Raw genomic sequence first — 24,553 nt, forward strand, 5'->3', positions numbered from 1 at the left:
GAACAGTATCACAGTTTTCTTACTACAAATCGTAACTGGATAGTTTGCCCATTGTGGTCCTGTTGTTGTTTCAGCAGGTGTATGGCTTGGCACAGCTCTGAATGCTAGAGTGCTAACTGATTTAGCAGGAAATAATACAGCTGCATTTAATACATTCCAGGACAGTTTTGGTGCTGAAGATGCAGTCATCCCTGAACATTCAGACATCTACTGGCTTTAAATTATACAGTCACAGCTTGTCAGACACAGCAGCAGTTCAGACTGAAGAAATATCTTTAAATGTCTGCTTGATAAATTGCAGGAAGATACAAACATGAACACAGAATGTGACTGGAGCCAACTTCATCCTTTTTGGCACTGAGGGCTGATAATAATACCAGCTATTACTTTAAGAGACAAAGTAGTGAAAACTCCTAGGAGAAGGAAAAGACCGAAATGATGCTCCACATAATTAGTAGCAAGGCAACCTGCTGTTTTATCATATTAATTTTGTCTGAGTCCATACTCCAATTCTCTTATGCATCACCAAACCCAAGGCTGACTGATTCATACTCATCTGAGGCAGAGTACACATAGAGAACATGTTGTTGTTCTTGTGAGGTAATTTGCAAAGTTGCTTTCCTTGTGTTGATAATAAGATAGTTTAAAGGAAACAAGTAATTCTTTACTCACTTTTTTTTTTTTTTTTTTACAAGATCCAGCAACTTGTTTTCTCTACTGTTGGATCTTTTTACTTAGGCCTTCAAATTAATTTTGCATTGATTCCTCTACTGCAGCACTCAGTACTTTTAGCTCTAAAATAACTGGTTTGGAGGGAGGAAGGTTGGGTCCTTTGGTTTTGGGAGAGGGGGCTGGTAGTAATGCATCAGTGTTGACAATATCTCTTTGTGTACAGAAGTATTTCTACAATATTGAATTGTACTTTGAGCAATGTACATTCCCATATATCAGTCTTTCCATTTTGAGTGTTACCTATTTCTGAGACTTTTGCAGTTCTTCTGCTGAAGTTTGGAAACATCACAGTCTATGTTTGGACAGCTGTCCAAAATTTCTGAGAGGATCACTCAAAACATTTTTTTTTTTAACTTTAAAAAAGCCTACCTTTTGTCAATAGAAATTATGAACAAAAAAATCAGTCAATACACTGACAAGGACTGTCTCATCAGTTTCATAGCATCCAATTTTCATCTTTGGAATCAACTTGAAACACATTTTCATGTGAGAAGTTTATGATAGGACTTAAAGCATAGACTATGTAAAAAAATTTCTGACTCTGCCATCTTACACAGAAGAGCTCACCACTGGTACAGAGACTGACAGTGGAATTTATAAGCATACTTCAAAATGAAACAAATAATTAAAAGATTAGTTAGAAGGCAGGCATGTTTCCTTCCCAGCTATGACGATTCTTGAACACTTTATTTCCTTAAAGTGATAGTGAATTCAGCAGATAGCACTCTGCATTCAGCATCAAGAAGTAAACATGTCATGATGATAAACTATAATTCAGGTGCCCATGTAGACACATAAGAAAAGTAACTCTGCATACAGGACTGCAGAGTTCAAAATAACTTATAATTAACAAAACTAGAAATCACAGATATTAGAAGTACTTTTTCTTACATACATCACAAATTAAATTAATTCCACAATTACCATTGAATTCTTCAACTTCCAGATCAGGTGCCACCAGATAGTACTGTTCACATAACATCTTAGCTGTTTCATAAGCATCTACAAAACAACAGAAGAACACTGATTTATCAAAATCATCTAGAGCTGACTAGCAAAGTTCATCCTGTATGTGAAAGACTACAAGCAGAACACGCATTTTCATAACTAGTTTACGAGTGTGAAACTGGTATTCATTCTAATTCCTTTTTCTCTGTATACTTATAGCCCATTTGTCAAGAAAGGGCAAATTCTATTTAAAGTTCTACAAACAAAAGCACATTACTAGAGACAAGCTATTTTTCATCTTTGTTCAGGCCTTGAAAACCAGAAGGGTATAATCTTAGGCTGACCATAATATCTACTTATTTGTCATGTCCCAATCACAATTTAATGCTTGTTCTTTCCATCTCAAACAAAAAAGGATGACATTGCAACCATAAATTCAGTTTTTCCAAACACAATACTGTTTATAATACTTGTTTTTCAAGGTCTTTTGGGGGAAAGCTGGAATCTTCATCATTCTTTCCTACTGAACAAACAAAACAAAAAAGACTCCCCCCATAATCCAAATCAGGCTTTATGTACTGTCAAAATACAGCAAGAAAGTTTAAGTCATCTTTTATTTGAAAGATTTCTTAGTGGTTCTAAATATTCGCTGGCACCTCATTTGCAAAAATATTTTAGAAACAAGCAGCAAGTGTTAGCTTAAAGAGAAACCACAAATTCAAAGATGTTCTAACTACATTGCTTAAGCTACTTTAATGAAAGTGGCTTCCTTGTAATAAGTGCAGGCTAAGAGCAAGCACATAAACAGATGGGCAGTTCTACAGAGAGAGAGAAATTTTCTAAGATACCATAACAATTGCATTTGACCTCGCCCTACATGTACTCCTTCCTCCTGTCCGAAGTGACACTACAAAAGTCACTGCCAAGACTCAGAGCTATGTGACAAGCACAAAGACAGTCAAATCACTAGTCGCCAGAAAGGGATGGTTACCTATAAATGTCCTCCTTCAAGATGTCTACAAAAATAATCTATAATGTGTCCTAGTATCTGAAAAAAAATTTCTATCCGTGGCTCTGACATCTGCAAGGCTGGACATATCACACAAGGCTGACAAGTGCTGCTTGAGGTCTAGTAAAATGGAGCTAATCAAGACCAGAAAGTTTCTTGATCAAGTCCCAGGAATGTCTCTCAAAATCAGCTATCCAGTAGGCATACTTTGTGTCAAGATGGTCAACTCCAAAAGCTTTCTAAAAGGTTCCCATCATTAACACAATAAAACATGTCCTAGTGAAAAGATCAAAATACCATTAATATCCAAGTTGTACAGAGCACCTCTGCCTGGAATACGCATAACTTAGGGGAAAAAAGATGCAGGAATACCTACACGTAGACGATATTCTAAGGTCATCTCAGAACTTCTGATGGCCTTGGGAGTAATCCTGTGCTTTAGAAAAAAGGGGCATAATAAGCACAGTCACAATCTTGACTCAGTCATCAAAAGCTGAAGATAGCAATGTAGCTAGTAGGACCATAAGGCCATCAAGATGGAGAAAGGAATATGTTAGCACTTTTCAAGGCGTTTCCCTATCATAGAAGTGAAAATTAGATATGGATTCGGGGGCAGGAGTTGGATTCTTATTGCAGAGAAAATCTTCAAGGACTCTAAAAAGCAGACCAACAACTGTGTGGGAATAAACCAAAAGCCCTCAAATACACAGATGTGGAGCAGACACAGCCACTACGCAAGTCCTGAGAAAACAAAGAGGCTCTGAATAAATCCATTTAGCCTCTCTAAATTTAATGTAGAACTCTCATTCATTTTCAAGTAGCAGCCACCTTAGCATACCCTTGAGATGAACAGGAAGGCACTATCACTTCATGATTCAGCCCAAGCAAAACTGTGTCAGAGTCTGAGTGCTCTTACATTTTACCTTTCTCTAAAAGCCAAACCTTTAGCAGAGTCTTAAGACTATAAAAGAGACTGCAAAGTTCAAAGCACACTTCGTGTCATGGCTGGAGGTACGTAGCAACAAGAGTGAAGGATCTATCAGTACATCTAAAATCCCGGCACCAGGAACAAGCCTGGATTTGCTGTCAGCTCAATCTTATTGTAGGACAGTCAGTGAGATACAGAGACCGGCAGACACAACACTTGGTAGAGCTGCTTGAAGAAGTGGCTATTTAAATAATTTCTTCAATGTTTGAAGGGCATATAGAGTTGTAGCTGACACATACAGTGCCAAAATCAACATCTTAGCTGACAAATTGATCAGAATGCTGCCTGTGAACCAGAACATTTTGGAGCCAGCACAGTGTACAGAATGTAAATAAACCCCTCACCAACTCTACAAGGACATGGCCTCAATCACCTTGACTCTAGACAGGCTCTGTCTTTAAGGCTCTGTCTTTGAAAGACAACACTGGATACTGTTTACAATGCCCTCATTTTGTTAGTGATTATTTCTTCAGATGTGGAAAATCTTAGCTATTCACTTGAAAACTGGACTGAGCACCTTCTGACACCATGCACTCCTCTGTCCAAGGCAGGAACTACGAATTTCCTTATCAAAAGAGCTGCTATTTGCTATTAGAAGGAATATCTAAATAAACAACATGACTGTAACATATACAATGCTAACGTCAAAGTGGAGTAAGATCAATCAAAAGAGAAGAAAGCTGCTGACAAAAGGCTGCCTTAGAGCCCAAAAGAGCTAGAAGCCAGGAAGCCTTCATAACAGTAAAAAGCATCTACGTTACAAAGCAAGCTATCATGCAGGTTAAAGTCTGACATAAGAAAGGTTTCCCTCTTACTTCACCAAAGGATGAGAGCAAGTGAAGGGGATAAACACATTCTTCCCCTCTTGCAGCTGCACAAACAGCAGTGAAGGATAGAGGGTGGAATTCACCCTCATAGCAAGGCCTGTATTTGTAAATAGATACACCCAGAGTGTGAACCTTCAGTAAACAAGTTCTTAAAGCAGACAGCATTGCCTCATGCCTATTTACTAACATTCTGAAAGCACATGAACATTCACAACATTAAGCAAACAGGATTTATTAAGCAAACAAGACTTCTAACCAGACTGTGCCAGATCATTCAGGTACAACCATCATGTCTTCAATACATGACAATATATATACATCTTCTGTCTAAGAGAGAATAGGCTGTGATATGATCAGATGCAGATAGTGATGAGGAGTTTCACTGGAATATCTGTACACCTAAGGACATTTTACTGAAAGGCCTAACTAAACAAATGGGAAAATTTCACTTACTCTCAATTTTCTTCAGTACCAGCATCAGATAAAAAAAGCAGTACATGAGAACCTGCTTCTACATATTTTAGGGAAGACAACATATAAAGTTTAACAAAACACTTAGATACTTAATTTGATATTTAAAAGGACAGATTAAAGTTATTAAAAAAAATCAATCGTTCCTTGGTTCTGGTAGCATACCAAAAGTTTCTCCATTCTCAATAATGAAGACATTAAAAGGTCTTAATAAGCTCATGGCTTTATTGTGAGCAACTGCAGAACTTCCATTTCTTCTTTTTTATTTTATTAGAGGAATTTAAATCACCTTCAGGCTCTTGTATCTCAATAACATATTTACGTATATTTTAAGTTGTGGGGTTTTTCTAATCAACAAAAATATTAACTTCATCTTACCTTTAACCACCTCTGCCACATTACAATTAGGATCAATACTTCCAATATGTTTGGGATGAGCAGGATTAATATCTCCACCAAAAAGAAGGGCTAAAAGGAAAAAGAAATGGCAGTAAATTCTCTATTACACTTGAGGCAGCCCAGAAAGTTTAAATCTGATGGTATCTGAAATTTAGTGAATAGTGCATAATTTTTTAAGAAGGTACTCTAGCAAATTGCCAGAATCCTTGTTTAGGAAGACTACTTGCCCTCCCCCTCCTTTTGTTTTTTTCTTTTTAATTTTTTTATAGCTAGGACTAGTTAAAACAAACAGTAGTGTAGGAGGATTAAGGTGAAAACCTACAAAGTGGACTATCAAAAATTAGACAAAACTAAAATGTAAAATGCTTCATTCGTACCATTATATCAGAACAGAAGCACTCACAACAACAAAAATGTTATAGTGAAAAGGACTGATGAACTCTAAGACAGCATTAAAAGCCTTTGACACTCACCTAAACTGCAATTTCACAGCTGGCACAGAGGTATCACTGAACTTTCTCCCTGACTCTCAGCAGTATGCTTCCCAACTCCCTCCTTTGCACAAGGGTCTGGCACTCACCAGATCCTTCACGGAGAGTTTAGCTCTCAAAGAAGTAGAGAAGTTTTACACTTTTTTGCAGAAGTGATTTTCTGCTATTTTATCGAGTTAGCTCTGATATGAAACAGATAAGCAAAAGACAAGACCTGACAGCTTTTCCTATTCCGGTCATAGTGATGTAATACACTGCCACACTGCACCTTGCAGAACTGCACTGTCAGAAACAGTCTGTCAATAATGTATGAAACGGAATGGAACAGAAATTTATACTACATAAAACTACATAAAAATCTGTTTCTGTATTCTGCTTTCCCATTGTCTTTTTCATCAGTGCTTCAAAATTAATATTTGCCAACACAAATGGATGACTAAAATTGCTTAGCATAGAGAAATTGTACAAGGTTAACTAAACTTCAAGCATCTATAAGCAGTTTTACGTTTCAGCCAGTTAAATAAGAGTGTCCATAGGAAAAGCCATTTCAGTTCAATGAAGTAAGTTTAATATTTTAGAACTAGTGCAAATTATGCTAGCACTTGGCCCAAGAATTCTATTAGGACAACTTTTTTACTTATTGCTAGAACTCTTCTATGAAAGCCTTTTAACTTAACTTGGGTTTATGTCTGTCATTTGTCTGCCCAGGTTCAAGTAAAGAATAAGCTGCACATCTATATCATTTTGTATGCTTTGCCACATTAAAGTTATTTGTACACACAGAGCAAGGTATTTGTTAGTCACCTAAAAGGTTACTGGAAAGACATACAACTTGTAGTAAAATACCTTACACTATAGTACTCTGGCATCTGCATTATCTGTAGCATACTACAATTTCTAAGAGCTCATAAAAGCAGAATACTGCACAATGAATGAAGCTCTAGAGTTAAAAGGCAGAAGATACACCGAAAGCGACCACAAGACTGTCCTTTATACAGATCACTTTCTGCATGGCTGCACATACTAGTTAATAGGAGCTGTGCACGTAACTCATTTCACTCTAATACGAATATTTAAAAGTAAGTTTTAGTAACAACAAATGAAACAGAACCTAGTGACAAAGGATGACTAATTCTAGCATTTGTTCATAAATAGGCAATAGGATGTAGAGGGAGAGAAGGAATATAATTTAAAACCAGTTAGAAATACTCAACTTCTTTAGAAGGCAAGTCTAGATAACTAGCTGAAAAAACAGTAAAAATACATATAGTGCATAACCTATTCAAAATTTATGGCATCCTTGCATTTCATTATGAAATAAATGTCAGCACTACAAACTACGTTAAGAGATTTGAGAGCAGAAAGATACAGGTACTCTACTACTATTTAAAAGTAATTCATGTATCACTACGCAAGCTGTCTGTGCCAATGACATTAAAAAGTGACAGCCACGCTGACAGAGCCTGACAATTCTAAAAGAAAGCGTATTGGTGTTTTGGATTAAATTCTGATAACTGTGAAGCCCAAGATTAACCAGTTGCCAGTATATCTTTTACCATAATTAGCACGGAATATTAAGAATTAGTTATGAGTATGAAAAAACACAAATCAAAACCAAAACAAAGCTATGGCTTCAGGTTTAGAAGCAATAACTAATGAGTTCTCAAAGATGAAAAAAGCAATTACTTACTGTGTTGGTTAATAAGCATACGGAAAGAGATGCGGTTGGTGTAGAATCTATCTAGAAAATACTGGATGTTACTGCTAACAAATGGATCAAAGCCATATTTTTCCTTGTATTCAATCACCCCTTGTGCCATGGTTGGAACCACATCATTGTGTCTGTTCCTGACTTTAATTAAAACATCTAAAAAGCTAGAGGAAACAAAATTAGAAATACATTGTTACAAGTGTAATTAAACTGAATCTCTCACTTCTGTTTTCAACCCCCCACAGCATAGCCATATTATCTGTTTACTGTCCCTCCCAGTCAACAAAAGAAATGATCAGAGGTAGAAAATAAAAATATAGCAGTACCTAAACAAACCTATTTAAAGATAAATATTTGGTCAACCTCTCACTCACAGGATCTGTGAAATAATTAGGGCCTCAAATTAAGTTATTCCTCCCCAAAACATTCCTTTAAATTAAATCTCTCTTCATCATTAATGGAAAACATAAGATTTTCTTTTATTGCAATCATATGCACCATGGTAACACTCATTCTCTGCAACCAACAGTATCTGGGAGATTTGAAAGGAAACTCAGAATGAACAACTTGACTGCCCTTCATAGTTCCCTGAGAAGTCTTACACTTCATACTTTCTTCCCAACACCTCAACCCGTGCAGTGTAACTTTTCCTTTACCTGGCATCTATTCTGGTAAGTTTAAATATCAGGATAGGTAATTACTATCAGTGTGGCTTCTGTTCAGTTTCCTTTTACACCGCTGGATGGCAGAGCGCATACAACAGTGCTCTCTGCCAGGCTCTTCTTTGTGGTAGTTCGGGAGGCTTTAGGATATCACTTCCATTGCTTTTAACAAGCACCTGTTAACAACCACGCACTTACTGTGAAACAGCTTGGAGGACTTCTGTTTCTCCTGCCAAGACAGCTCAACACCTATGATCTTCAAAGTGCTCATCCTTTTTTTCACCCCACATGCAAACTCACACATATTTGAAATAGTAATTATTAATAGCTTTCTAAAGCCTAGATGTCGAAAATCAGTACTACTCAGCTCTGCTACATTCTCTAATATTAAATGACTATTAACACCACAACGATTACATGATCTTGTTTTTAAAAAAGAACACACAGTGAAATGCAGCTTTCAAAAGAAAGCACAGCTGGGAGACTCATGCTATGCCTATATCTGCAATTCTGCACATCTATTTAAAAAAAACCATCAACAGCAAAACATTCTCAATAGGTTTATAATGAACACTGAAAATAAATGTTTTTGTTTGTTTTTTTTTTTTTTAATCGAAAGTAGAATATACACCAGCTAAAGAAGAAATCATAGAATAGTTTGGGTAGGAAGGGATCTTTAAAGGTCATCTAGTCCAATCACCCTGCAATGAGCAGGGGAAAGAACATTAAGACCAAAAGTAAAAAAGACTACCAATTAGTCACCACATTTAAAGCAGATGCTTCCTTCCTTTTCATGACCACTTAGCCAGAAGACAATTGTTTGACAGTACACCGTACCATTTTTAACAAGTGAAACACTTTTACAATTATTTCTCCCACTCTATACTGCCAGCTCCAAAGGCATGTAGGATTTACTCTTAATAGTTTTTCCATCATCCCCAGTCTAACCACCAGTTTTTGACTATGTGTTAACAAAACAGTTCAGTAGTCTTTCAACACTGGTTTGTTGCATAGAAAAGGGGAAGTTTTAACTGCCTAATTCCCCAAAACTAAATACTATCACAGTATAGAATGACTGTTCTCCTATCATCTTGCTGACTGAACAACTTAAAATATTTTAATGCTTAAAAGGTTTGTAGACTCTTTTTATGCTTATTAAGTCTTGATTCTGTGTGATCTGTAACCACTGAGCTCTGATGTTAGTTTTCAAGACCAGACCAGTGCCTGCCTGTAGTTATGCTGCTTCTCTGTTTCAGAGCAACGGGACACTAGCTAAAAACAGAGCTGAGAGGCAACACTTACAATCATATCTGAAAGACAACTGACAACACTCTCTACTAACTACTATTTGCTGACAGCTTTACTATTTGTTTTTAAATATCTCCACTGTCCACAATATATACAACATGATGCCTACGTGCTCCATGAGGGCAAACTGTTCACTGACATCCTACCACCAAAGTGCTTAAATGCACAGAGCACTCCGAAGGGCAAAGGGCTAGGAGGTTTATCTGCTACAGACCAGCAACTCACAGCCGAAGCTTAGTGTGCAAATGCACACAAAGGAATTCTTCATTATTGCAGTGATATGACAAACCTCCTATTCAGTCTTCAAAGATAACTGAGTTCACTCAAGTGTTTCCACTAAGCAGATGCTTTTAAAGGACCAAACACATATAGTATATAGGCACATTTCAAAGCAGCAGGGCAGAAATCAAACTCACTTCCTTAATCTCACCGCTCACCCACCCCACACGCCCCTGAAAGACACAAAGCTTTTACTGTACTCAAACTGGGAGACCATATCAAGGAATTTTTAAAATGCACATGGGATTAGCTGGAGAGGGGGAATACTCCAGAATAGCTCTGAAAATTTTATTTAGCAATGACTGGTTGGTTGGTTTTTTTTTTTTCAAAATTCAGTGTATTGTATTTTCAAAACCACAACAAATAATGCAGTTGGTTTGACAGATGAAAAGTTATTAATATGAAGCGATTTTAGCCGAATAAGCTTCAGTGGCTTCTGTATGAACAGAAGAATACTTGATGCATTACCATTGCTATTAAATAAATTAGGCCTATAGATTACTGCAAATACAATTAATGAATGTCACAACGCAAGTTATTATTTAACTCCCTAATGACTATATATATTATTCTGTTTTGATCTATCACCACAGTGCAAGAAAAGAAGTCATAAGAAAGTCAATATAAAGACAAAGGGAATTTTTTCTATGTCTCTTATGCATAGTATTACCTGAAAGATTAAAGACAAGAAAGTGATGAGTAGACTGAAAAAATCCTTTTAAGTGTAACAGACATGCAATGGGGTTTATTTGATTTGCTGCTCTTTTTAAAAGATGTGCTAGCTGGTAGCTGAGAATCACTAGCAAGACAAGTACAAGCTCACACTCTGAAACTATCAGAAAGTATAGCTACTTTAGAAGTGCAAAACTAACTGAAGTAGCATTTCACATTACTTGACAGTAACAAAGTAGAACTTTCTTAATCAAATCTACTCCAATATTTACTTATTTCATATTGCTAACAGAATCACTATTTTAATCTCAGTGCTGCAGAAAGGGAAGTTACTTCTTGTTTACTAAGTTTCTTTTGTGTGTGTTATCTCTAGACATACTGACAGCTTACTACTTCAGTTGCTCTCAGTTCCAGGACACTGCCTCACACACCCTCCCACAGGAGTGCCACAAAGAAAAAAACTCAGCAAAGAAACTCACAGGTATAGAGAACAGAGTAAGTGTTCTTTGAAAGTACACGCAAACAGCACATTTTACAAACCCTTCAATTTTTGAAAAACAACTTCTGCCTCCCTGTGTTTATCTGGATGCAGATTGTCACCGCAGGAAATTTCCAACACTTCTGCCAGCTTACACCCTCTACCAAGCACGGACACCTTAACACTCCTGCAATCACACTGAGAGAACTGTGGAAAGACTTCTACCTGACCACTCTGCAGCTTGAGGAAAGATAATTTGTGTTCCCAAAAATGCAAAAATAACCTGACCTTTTGGCATATGCCCATACTACTGACAGCGACAGTAATGTGGCTATGTTATAGTAAGTCTTCCTAAGGTCTGCTAACCAACAGAATGTAACAAAGAAACTGAAGCACCTGGGAACCTCCTCATCGCAGAAATGCTGAGACAAAAAAATCCCTTTAAAGGATTTTGTCCAATGTTCATAGGAAGGTAACACTCATGAACATACATCTGTCCTCAAATTCATACACTAAGAGCAGAGATAAATTGGGGCACTCAAAAACATTAGCTTTAGTCTAGTCTCTGCACTTACTCCTAACCACTCACCCTCTCTATTGAGTTGGCACTGCTGTCTGTCTTTGCAGGCCACATGGTGTAACAGTTCAGGGACCATAGGGTGGAAAGTGCCTACTTTATCAGCAGATTAATTACCCAATTCACTTCACTGCATGGCTTCATAGACAGCTGTGCCAGTACATGGATAACATCTACAATCCTGTGACACTGACATGTAAAATGGTTCCCTCAGAAAGAAAGCCCCATTTCTGAGAATACCAGAGCAGGCTCCCCAGACAAGCTGAGATCTAACACAAATAGTCAGGGGACAGTTATGTTCAACTCATCAAGTCATTCCACCATTTTAGAAAGCATTCATTGAAGAATTACTGCCAACACTGATACAGCACATCTGTGGATACTGAACCTCTTTAAAACATCATTTTAGATCCCCTTCTCTCCTGTGCTGTTATCCTGATTAGCCATTACAGAAACTGAAGTCCGCACCAGCTGACAAAGACCACTAAGGCACTCATTTAATTTCCAATTCTTCATGGGTTTTGAGTGCTTGAGTTGGACACCACATTCAGTTCCAAACAAAAGCTGCTCGGGAGGTTCTGGGGCAGAAGTACTTCCATCCAGGCAAGTCTCACATTTTGTGATATTAACCTAAAGAAGAGATGGGGGCCATCATGAAATGTATAAGTCATGTGATACCACACAGGGCACTAAGATGACCAAAGGATGCAAGACTGGGTCTTCTGTAATATGAAGTATATAATATGAAATATTAGTATGTGCATTTCTACAGTGTGCTCAATGCAGGAACAATACAGCTGAGAGGAACCAAGAGATGAAGCATGCTCCAACCCCTCTTCATATGCTACTATATACAAGGTACTCAGAGATACACCACAGATACTGCTAGGACAAGAAAGGCTCTGGTTCAAAGGACCGGGTGTACCTTTTATAGTGAACTTTCACATGTCTTTCTCTAAGCAAACCGATCTGGTTGAAGAAAAGTACCATTTCTATTCATGCATCTCTAAAGACATTACCCACAGAGTCCCAGATAATGGCTCAAATTCTGTATTAAATGATATATGCAATTACAGAAGACCTGTAAACATAAATTAACTCAGATATGTGTTTTTTTCCACTGAAAAGTGGAAAAAGTTCATTAACTACTGGAGTTCCTGGTATTTCTCCTCTGTCCATGAGGCATAAAAGTAGGATAGGGCTAGACAGCAGTGACATGGACTACAGGTACAGGAGTTGAGAAATTTGTTAGATTTATCTGTGGGTTATTACAAGATAAAATAGCTAATTACAGCTCAATATCCAGTTAAATGACATAACCTTCACAAAGTTAGGAACAGATGACATGTGAAGAGCAGGAAAATAAATCTGACTTTCTAATCTTAGGTAGCTGTGGTGGTTTAGCCCCTGTCGGGGTCTGAGACCACACGGCCGCTGCCCCTCCCCCACAAAGGGAGTGAAATACAAAGCCCCAAGACTGAAATAAGGAAAGGTTTAATACAACAATGCAATAGCAACACAACAAACAACAACAATAACAATAACAGTAATAGTGATAGCAATGAACAGAGCAAAATAGCTACCAAATACAGCAGTTTGAAGCACGATGTACAAAACCATGAGTGCAAGCTCCAGGCAAAAATGTGACCTGCCAGGATGTGACGTCCGATTTTTTTCCTGCCAGGATGTGACGTCTGCATGGTATCTGAATAACCCGGCTAGAGCTCCCCCCCACTGCTGGGGAAACTTAACCCTATCCTGGTTAAACCAGGACAGTAGCCTACCCAATACTGTCAAGAATAAATTTGCTCGTTAATCAGGTAACACATCTTACATCTCTTTTCACAGGCCAAACTCAGTATAAAAGATGACTCTTACTGTCAAAGTCCCTAACTGGACTTCACCTCAGTAGGTAACAAAAAAACTCCCCAACATCCTTATTTACAGATAATGCAATAATTGCAAGATTTCAAAGATTTTAACAGTTATGCTAAATGAGTAAATATCTGGTTCAGCAAGTATGTGGTATATCATATTAATATAGAGCATCTCAAACAATATTTCCAATTGCCATGAAACAATATCAAGAATGCATGTTATACATATGGCAGAATCAAATAATTCATTTGATAATCATGAACAGACTTGTGATGGTTTAGCCCCTGCCGGGGTCCGAGACCATGCGGCCGCTGCCCCTCCCCCACAAAGGGAGTGAAATACAAAGCCCCGATAAGGACAGGTTTAATACAACAGAGCAACAGCAACACAACAAACAACAACAATAACAGTAATAGTGATCACAATGAACAGAGCAAAATATCTACCAATACAGCAGTGAGAGGAGCAGATGTACAAAACCACGTGCCCTGCGCTAGGATGTGACATCCGCATGGTATCTGAATAAACTGGCTAGAGCTCCCCCCCCACTGCTGGGGAAACTTAACCCTATCCTGGTTAAACCAGGACAAGACTCTAAAAACAGATCTCCAAGAAAACTCAATGTTCATCAACCTTTTGAAAAGTGTATATACTGTGATTTACCTTGAACCTCTCAAGTCCATAAAAAGCTGAAATTCTGTTACCTAAATACAGAACATTAAAGTACCAGAAGCTACGTAACCACCTTGCCTCCACCTGAACATCTACAACATTATAGGCTTAATAGGACCCATGTTACACTTGCCAGGCTCACTTAGATGAGTAGGACATCTTAAGCCATCTCAAAAAGCAACAGACCTATGCTTTGGTAACTTAATCCCACTCAAAATGTTCTTTTAAGTCAAGCAGTAGGAAAACTTACTGCTAACCTAGTCTCAAACAGAAATCCTTGTCCCATCAGCAAACAGGCTGTAAATACAGAATCACAAAATCTAACAGCTAGAGGTAGTCGAAAAGTTCATCTGATTTATCCATTACAGAATAAGCATGCCTAAAACATCACTGAACACTATCTAATCTATTCTTAAAAGCTTTTAGAATGGAATGCTCTACAGCCTTCTGAAATGGTCTTTTTCAGTCTGTTCTCATCAATATCAGAATTTGTACTTTTTGCCCCATGTATTATCTCAACTTTAATAAAAATCAGCCATTTTTTAATTCTCCACTACTTAACTTACAGCAACCAATCATCCTTTATTCCAGTGACTTTTTTTTTTTGGCACAGACTTCCAGTGTCTCCCACTTCAATCTCTTTTTTGCCAGTCTAAACAAATGCCTTCAACATTATTCAGAGGTGGAACTATTCAAGTCTCTAATTCTTGTTCCTTTCACATCAATACCGTCCACATGTGTTTTAATTTCTTAATAGGTAGTACCCAGAACTGAAGACAGTATTCCAGCTTAGGACTCGCACTGAGATAATATTTACTTCCCTCTTGTTCAATAACACTGCAATTCACTCAGTCAGTCTATAATCCTTACGGCTCCTTTTACAGTTCTGCCACGCAGGGAATTTGGTACTCATGCACTTGAATTTCTCCTGCATGTACTGCTTGATACTTAAAAAATAGAGCATAAAGATCTCAGATAACGTGCCCACAACCAAAAGAGCGTAACATCTAAAATGCATTACCTAATAAAATCCTTACTTAACATAGCAGTTAAGGTATCTGAAACTAACCGAACACAAAACACCATTTTTGCACAGCACAGGCTACACCTTGCAGAAACAGAGCATTTGTTGGACTACGGGATGTTTTATGAAACACTTCCTATAAAGCTCTGCTCGATCAGGCAAGACTTCCAGAGCTTAAAAAGAAATTCAAGTTTCAAAGACAAGCTACCCTAAGAAAACTAATCAATGGAACAAAAAAAAAAACCTTCAAGAAGTAATCCCCTGAAACAAAGTTGAGTGCTATACAGTACAGGGTAACGAGAGACCTTAGTGTTGGAGGGGAAGAGTTTGGTTTGAGTTTTTTGTTTTCAAGTCTCTGATGCATATATTGCACCTGTCGTTCTCACATACGGGTGTTTTTTTTTTTCTGCTTTATGCATACAAATTTCAAGGAGACATTCAAAGAGCAATTTTAATATGATTTTGTTATAAAGAAAATTGGCTAAGCTTTCCTTTCTTCTCAAAACGTAAGTAATATTCAATGAGGTAGATGAACACCAATAATTGAAGTCCATTTAAGAAGCTTTCAGATAAAAACAGACTGACACATTGCATGTTTTCAAACTGAAAAAAAATCAAAGTATTAATATACATTACATACAACAGAGTAAATTCAGTGTATACTAAAATGACATTTTAGTCACAAGTATTTGATATGCAAGTATATTCTCACATGCATGTTGTCTTCCCCATACAGCCTTGGAGGAAGCATTTTATGTCATTTCTTAAACTATTAGATTGTAGAAGTGTAAAATACATTGTTCAAAAGCACTTAGATTCCTGTATTCCAGTCCAGATCACAATTTTGGCCTTTGCTGCACAAATTCTACCTTACAAATAAGGTCACTGTTATCCTATAGTACAAAACCACTTGTCATTTGAGACAGATTATTTTAAAATGAACTACCATAAGAAAACAAATTACTCACTCATCCAGAACATGAGGATCCTCAGGACTTTTATTTTCATATTCTAAAAGCTCAAGAAAACTCTGCATGTACCTGAAATAAACAAAAATGATAAAGGAGTTAAAATACTTACACCTAGATTACTTCTGAATTTTTTTTAATCTTAAGACTACAACCTCATCTGAAACAGAAGCATAGTATACAGTTCTCTGCAAAGGCTAAAATGAAGAGCAACGCGGCAACAAAGAGAAAAAAAGCAACTATAATATATTGAATTTAAAAGTATTATTTATGACAGTCCATGATTCAGGAAAACTGCTATATAAATCAAGCTGAAGTTAACAGAAGCAAACCCTCTCTTCAGGTAGGTCTGTAATTTCAGGTAACTTAGTTCATCCCTGGATCTTGATTTCCTGGTCATCCACTTCGTACCGATGTTAGTTTGCTCCCACCTTCCTCAGAGAACGATCCAACGTTCCTTCCAAAATAAAGCTCCAGGAAACACTCCCCAAAAGCCATGCTAACAAGACTGCACCAAGCGGGTCCTACCACAGTACTCCAGAAGAGTACGCCCCTTCACACACTCCCACATCTTCTTACCCTGTACCTCAGGCCACATGACACAACCCTCAATTTCGTAAAAGCACCACTCTTACACAACACAGCTTGCTCCCTAGCTCATACACTCACCACACAGGACCCAAAGATTTAAAGGAAAGTACTACTCAGCACGAACTCAGCCAGCCTGTAGGAACCTAGTCCAACACCAGTATAAATGCCACCACATCACACCACTGAGCCTGAGGACCAGGTATCACCCCTTGAAGCAGGTGCATTTAACAGTATACATGTAGCTTTAAAGATTACAGAACTGGGACCTGTTTCCTGAAGAAAATCACATAAGGTATCAATCACACACATAAAAGGTAGGGTTTCAGTGTTACCAGAAGGAGCTGTCATTCTTCTCCCTTTTGCCCTCCCTTTGCCCTGGTTAAGCACAGTCACATAAGCTATGATAACATCAGTGCTACTCAGATGTGTGTGTTAACAGTTGTAACCACACAACAGCAAAACAGCCAGCTGGATAGTTTTGTCTTGGCTTTTTAATCATTTTCACACATGAAAACACTTCATAGAAAGGTCTAACCGGCTAAAACTAGCACAAGAGAGAAAAGATAACCATAAAGCTTACATAAGGAAAAAGCAAACCAAGTGACCAAGCCTTTCCCCTTTCAGTAGCAGCAACCCACTAGATCAGCTCAGCAGAGGGTCTATGCATAAACTCGGTGCCTATGAGACTGACCCCAGCCACTGAAGCTTGGATAACTTCACACTACAACAAAATCTCTTTTGGTAGCAGCTTTATGTTAAGATCAGCTTAAGCAGGCTATGAAACTTCACCCTACTTCAAGCTACAGCAAAACTTAAGACAGCACTGCTGTCTACGTGACTCCCTCCAGAATCACATGATGCTACTCCACCCCCCCATTTCAGTTGTAGCCATCACAGGTCACTGCGACATTTCTCCCAGGAGACTGACATTTTCAACATGGTCAGCAAGCAACACTAGCTCCTGCCCCTCTGTGTTTTTGTCCTCCTGCGGCCATCACAGATAAATACAGAAATCCCCCAAATGTTTGTCAGTTACAAGCTTGGGAAGTAGCTGATGTCTCTAGTACTGATCATTTTAAAACATGTTCTTTGACACTGTTAAGAGATAGCACCAGTTTAGAACCAGGAATGCAAGAAATTGCCTAAGGTCACTTCAGGCAACAGGCAGTAACTTCAGGAGCCATAGCCCCACTATCCACTGAAAATAAGTTCCTGAAAAGTGCAACATTTAGCAGTTAGATACTTGAAGCAGTTCTAACTATGCAGGAACAGTATACGTGATGTGAAGGATAGAGGGGCAGAGGAAGAATCATCAGGACTGCCAGCTGGAGGAAGGACTGAGTTTGTGAAAGAGTGAATGAGAACTAATCTCCTTTGAGAATGTGTCCTTGCACGCACTCCCCTTTTATTAAGTCTCACTGGAAAAAGCTGCTTTACTGTCTGAACTCAACTGCTTCATCTGCAAGACTCAACATGTAACAAACTATGATCACCTTCACTCCTTTGTTTCAAAGAGGTACATGCTCTTCAACATCATTTGCCTCATATGAATCAAGGTCAATCAAGTTAATCATGGGTACAGGATGGAAAAAAAGGTGCCATTATTACAGTGAGCAAAACACAGTAATAAACAATCAGCAAAGGAACTCCAAAATGAAAGATGGGAAAGTGGTGGACAAGGCACTGAGGCAACTCAGAGCATCAGTTCGGCTCCATAGAAGCAGTAAAATGAGCTTTTGACTTCTCACCAACCAGGCTATGTCACGCAGAAGCAATGCTTAAGACCCATTCCTGTACCTAATTTTGCTCTGCCTCCAGTGAATACATGACACTCCACAACCAGTCTTTGCTACCTCCTTCACCATTTCCTGGATGGGTGATGAGAATATATCTAAGTCATTCAATCCATAATTGTCTCAAAGAGGAAACTGACTTTCTGGACTTTTTCTGTAAATAGAAAAAAAGAGTATCATTCATGTGGCATCCTTTTCTTGCAAATACATTTAGGAATGAAAAAAAGCCATGTAACTTGACTTAAGACCACCAGCATCGTCAGACTGGACTAGTTCTCTCATGCTGTGGGTTGTAGTATAACAAGCAAGCTAAGATCTTCCATTGTAATTAAATAAATATTTGCTGTCTTAAATTTTTTTGTGCAGTAAAAGGAAATCATGCACAATATTTATTTGATTCTACAGGGAAAAGCAATCTACCCAAAAAATACCTGCATAATTTCTGTTAAGGAATCTTATTCTATTCCTCAAATACAGGTTGATCTCTTGCCACACAATGACTTTGTCTACATTAGCATTTTTTATTTCCGAATCTAAACCTACGGTATGGTTTTGAAATGAATCTCCCAACAATCTTCACTGAATCCACACTGCTTATATTTGCAGAGTGGTTTTGGCACTTCTCAGAATGATCAGGTTCTTTTCAGAATGATCAGGTTCTTCTCAGAAGAAACTAAACTGGAAGCTGCTGTAGATGGGTTTCACACATTTGATGCACAAGTCAGCCATCATGATCTGAACCAATATGCGGGCCAAAACACTATGATTTTTCCAGCACACGCATAACACATGCCAGGAGGCAGACTATGCACTGTCACAAGTACCCTCCACACTGTAAAGTGTTTCTCATATTACATAAAAGACCAAATGCTGTAGGTGTCAGCAAGTTTGCCAACAGCCACCCCTCTAACTATGCTCCCCTCTCCCATCCTTTCAAACCTTCCTCCTGGTTTGAAATCCTTTCCCTTCCTACTTTCATTTCTGTTGCCATCCTCCCTGTTTTGGGGAGGCCTTTATTTTTTTTCCTTGCCCTCTCTTTGTTTTTCCCTGCACCCCCAGTCCACTCTTCTACACCAATTTCCATAAAGGCAACAATAGTCCTTTCTGCCTCCCCAGAACACCCAGGTCTGCAAGCCAGCTCTCCAAGGAAATTCAAAATCATGGAATTGTTTAGGTTGAAAGAGATCTCTTGAAATCATCTAGTCCAACCTCCCTGCTCAAGCAGGGTCAGCAAGAGCAGGCTGTCCAAGACCATGTTCAGCTGGGTTTTGAAAATCTCCACAGATGGAGACTCCACAGCCTCTCCGGGCGAACTTCTTGTGGTGTCTGATCACCCTCACTGTAAAAAAGTTTCTTGTTATGTTCAGATGGAATCTCATGTACTTTAATTTGTATTCATTGCCTCTTGTCCTATCACTGAGCACTACTGAAAAAAGTCTTGCTCCATCATCTTCGTTCTGGCCCATTAGGTATTCATACACACTAGTAATACACAATTATTATCAGTGTTACTCCCAAAACCTGCTCCTCTTCAGATTGAGCAGTCCAGGCAGCTTACTGAATATCTCCAAGGAGATACTCAGCTCTCTCAGCTTCTTCCCAGATGCTTCAATAAATCTGTGTCATGAAAGAAGTGACAACTTCTGTTGTGACAAAGTAAGTCAGAGGAGGATATTAGGAAGTTGCTCACCCCCATCTGTCATCATACAATATTACAAAAGTCCTGCTTCTGAAGATCCAGGACAACCACCACACTTCAGAAGCAACACATCAAGTACTTTTTACTACAGACCTCCTACCAGAGATCTCAAACATCAGCAATTCTGTGCTAATGCTGAGGATAAAACAGAAATTAGTATTTCTGGTACTGACAGTAGGCACTACCTGATTTATGTGCTGTGTGGATTTGATTGTTGCCTACCATTACTGGTATGCTGTACTGAGATTCGTACTCTGTTAGCTTATTGGGACATTGGTCTCAAGACTGCAGTCCCTGGAATAATCAAACAACACTACTCCTGTGTTGAAGGATCAGCGCTTTTACCAGGAGTATCAGGCAGGGGCAAGCCAAGTGTTTCATCTAATGCAAGAAATAATTGTGCAGAAAACTGTCTCAGTCAGAAAAAGACTAAAGCAGGTCTCAACCAGAAAAAAGCTGCCAAACATGGTCACCAGTCTTCAGCATAACCAGCAGGCAAAACAGCTTCTGAGGTCATTACGTTGCAGGCTCAAATAGCACCAATGAGGAACTAAGAGTTTCTGAAACAAAGGAAAATTACACAAACTAAATGCTCTAAGGAAATTTATAAATACACTAAAGTAATTTCTCTTTAAACTCTGTGGTGATGCAGAAACTATGGAAGCATGCAATGCTTTTCCTTTAGATAGGGTTATCAACAATATTTAGATATCTCTTTCTGATTCTAATTGATATTACTTTAGAAGTCAAGTTCATTAGCATAAGCACTGTATCCAGCAAGTTAGAGGGATCAGCTCAGAGAAAACGTTATGAACTTCAAATCTAAGTTGCTCAGATTTCTTCCAATCCCTTGACTAAATGAAGCTAGAAAAAGGCAACCTTACATCAAAAATCTAACCTACTGTCCAATGCCTACCACTATTGGCACCCAACCTGGGATGTTGTAATACCCTGTATATTATCCCAAGTCTAAAAAAACAACTGAGAGCTGCAAACGCTGTACATCTTTTATCCAGTTGTAACTTCAGTTTTTACACAAAATTCATCCACCCTACTCCCTCCCAAACAGCTCAAAATTAAAGAAATTAAATTAAAACTTGTTTAAAAGGAAATTTATAACTCTGGTTAGCTGTAATAAATAATTCACAACATTGTCTTAACTACCACCAACATTACAATCTGCCTATCAATGAGCAGTCAGTAATGCAGTTCACTCCTGTAATAGCTAGTGTGTGTAAAAAGGGTCAATTCCCCTTTCATACTATTCATTTATTTCCTTGAATTTTCTTTTTGATTTGAACTGTGGGCACAGATATGGATAAATGGAGGTGGCAACTACAGGATTTATCAAGCACTGAAAAGCAAGATCTTGTGATGTTTTAAACACACTTCACACACAATTACCAGCGAGCTAGAATAAAGGAAAACAGTACCAGAATAAGGGATGACTTGCTATATTATTAGTAAATGAATACAACTATACAGGACACAAATTTACAAAAAAAACCACCAGCACAGACAAAAAAGGAAATGTCAATTATATTTTGCTATCTTCAGTGAGTCATCAAAAGCAGAAATCAAAGCCTATGCCCTTCAAATCTGTTGTCTTTCTGGTGTTTAATTTTTTATCACAATACACTACAATTCATTGGGCAAGCTCTCTGGTTTCAAGCACCCTTCAGCCTTGTTCTTCTGTTAATTACTGCCAGGTAGATTGAATTCTTGTTAGTCTGCCAAATATAATAATTCTAGAATGGCACATTTCATACATGAAATCATTGTAAAAGCCCATAATGTCAGCTCCAGGGTTTGTTTTGGTTTGGTTTTTTTTTCCACACTCATGCAAGCTACCTTTGCTTTTTCCCTATGTTTATTTCACTAAGATTTTACTTTAGAAACTCTCTAACACCTAAGCACTGAAAAGATAAAACATATCTCCATGGTAACACAATCTTGTTAGCATAGTCTGAATGTAAAAAATAAGAGAAAACACAATTACTAATCCCCAAACTGCACTGATTTCTCAAATGGGTCTTTCCAAGGAGATAAATGGAAATGTATAGCCTCTTCCAGGGACAGTACTAAAGAAAAGTAGTAAAATTTGGTCGGGGTTAATTAAAACATGAATTTTAGACATGACTGAGCAGCATACTGTGCAAACCTCACACTCACTTTAGATATTTTACAGGCTCTGACCTTATCCATTTTAAGGTTTTACTGTAACTATTTTCCCTTATCACATAGCCTTAGTGATGATATCCTTCATTATGCAATGCTGCCACATGTTCAATATCCTACCTGCAGTGCACTTTAGCTAGGGATGGCCCTCTCAAAAAGTGGCCTAAAAAAGGCCTACTTCTTTGGAACTAGGAAGCTGCCCATTAATTTTGAAAAACTGAAAATAAGTTGCTGATCCCTAGCACCCTTCTTGTTGATCTGTCCTTTATTTGGAATCACCGCAGTTCAACAGCCAGAACATATTAACTGTGTTATTATTTTGATTCGCTTATTCCTTGCCTTGTGACCTCATGCAAAACATGCACATAAATGAAGGTATAAACTTGAACTGGGACAGAGCTAATGTTTTACCTTTGCATAGGCTGAAATGCAAAACTTTTTTTCTTTAGTCATAGTTCACTCTGTGGGTAATACCAGCTTTATTCAGAAAAGCGTAGCTGAGTAGCACAAAGGAAGGACAGTTGTCTTACCTATCCTAATTGCTGCACACATCAGGCTAAAGAACCCAGAAAGAAAGGAGAAAAAAAAAGAGCACCTTTCCCCAGATCAATGAAGCAATCAGTTGTAAAAATCTGTTAGAAGCACAGTGCAGTTAAGGAGCATGACCATGAAGATGGATTAGAGAACCTAGAAGAGAACAGGACTTGCCCACAGCAGGGAGCAGTTCTGAGAATACTCAGCACTTCTGAGAATACTCAGACATGAAAGATGTGAATACTTCTGAGAATACCCAGAAGTGAAAGGATGAGGCTGCTTCCCAAGGGACCTATAAGGGACTAGGAAATTCATGCAATCCATAATGTCACTGCCTAGCTGGACAGAGGATTGACAGGAAAGGATCCATGCTGTACAGTAGGCAGGGTTAATTTGTTTTCTTACTCCACCAAACCTAAGCTCCATCTATTTACAGAGCCACCTTATTCTAACTTTAATAAAACCTTTTTTAAAGATTAGAAGCTTTTTGTATTTTCAGGTGTGCTGACATTAAGGAATAGACTGGGAACTCAAATTTTAAAGCTCTAGCTCACTTGGAATCTCACCAAAAGCACATGAAAACACAGGCTTCTAGTGCAAAGTGGTAGCGTACATAAATCATAAATATGCTGGTATCTACACATAAATTACTGAAAATTAGCAAATAAACAGATTAAGATGAGTATTACATTAAATAATGTCTTTGCTCACTTGTTTCAAGTGTACATCAGATTTTTTGTTTGTATATTGATAAATTGTCAAGCTTCCTCAAGCTATGTCATAGTAAAAATAAAGGATCATGAAATCTGATCTGAAAAAAAATTTTTTCTTGAAGTATCAAACAAGTGTGTCAAGAAGAGGTTTTTTCATTTTACAAGTTCACAAAACAGCTGAACAGCTAAATTTACATTTATTTATTCTACTGCACAAAATTCAGGAATCTCTCTCTAGGTATGTCTAAACATTAGGTTAAGAAATTATAAATACCTTTTAAAGCCTGCTATCAGCATAGCTGTGTAATACTCAAGGTCATTCACACCAAAGTTAATAAAACTGTTTTGATCTTTTTAGAAGCTATCCGATCCAGTAAATTTTGCCCAAAGTTCATCACCAGTATATCACTAGCATTTATAATCCACAGGTAAGCGTTTAAAAAAGCAATTAAAAGCCTCTAAACAGAAATATAAAAAGTCAACATCTATAATCAGGAAAACAACATGCTACAGTTACTTTTGTTACTTCTAACATAAGATCACAAAAATACTCTTATATTATCTCAGTGAAGATATTCCTTCCCACAAAAGCTGTTAGGTAACTGAGAATCAAAATTAGAAGAACACTATGACAAACATTCTGATTTCAAACTTACATCTCTGGGTTGGATGTCCACTTTAACTTCTTCATCATGTTAAAGTCTGGTATTTTGGACCATTTAGCAGAAACCTATCAGTCTATAGCTGTGGTAGTGCAAATCACATTATCGTATAAAATACACAATTTGGACACGTATCTTACAATCATTATATATTTTAATACACTTGAGACAGATCTTTTTGGTGTGTTTTTAAGTCAGTAGCCTCTATTGTAGCTATTAAAGTCATCCCATGAGTTCTCAAACCTCTAAGCAAAAATTCTGAAGGGGGCAGCCAGTCTAAACACCCATT

General features: G+C 37.9%; 1 protein-coding gene across 1 annotated transcript in view; it reads right to left on the minus strand.

Annotated features, from left to right (window-relative positions):
• The window catches only part of PDK3 (pyruvate dehydrogenase kinase 3), a 60,831-nt gene that overhangs the window by 13,285 nt on the left and 22,993 nt on the right, over nt 1–24,553 (minus strand). The window contains exons 3-6 of the mRNA XM_074858591.1: nt 16,095–16,166; nt 7,556–7,740; nt 5,354–5,443; nt 1,657–1,734 (exon numbers count right to left, since the gene is read on the minus strand). Of these exons, the coding sequence (XP_074714692.1) occupies nt 1,657–1,734; nt 5,354–5,443; nt 7,556–7,740; nt 16,095–16,166 (425 nt within the window). The remainder of the gene's footprint in view (nt 1–1,656; nt 1,735–5,353; nt 5,444–7,555; nt 7,741–16,094; nt 16,167–24,553) is intronic.

Source organism: Strix uralensis, chromosome 2 (assembly GCF_047716275.1).
Source record: "Strix uralensis isolate ZFMK-TIS-50842 chromosome 2, bStrUra1, whole genome shotgun sequence".
NCBI lineage: Eukaryota > Metazoa > Chordata > Aves > Strigiformes > Strigidae > Strix > Strix uralensis.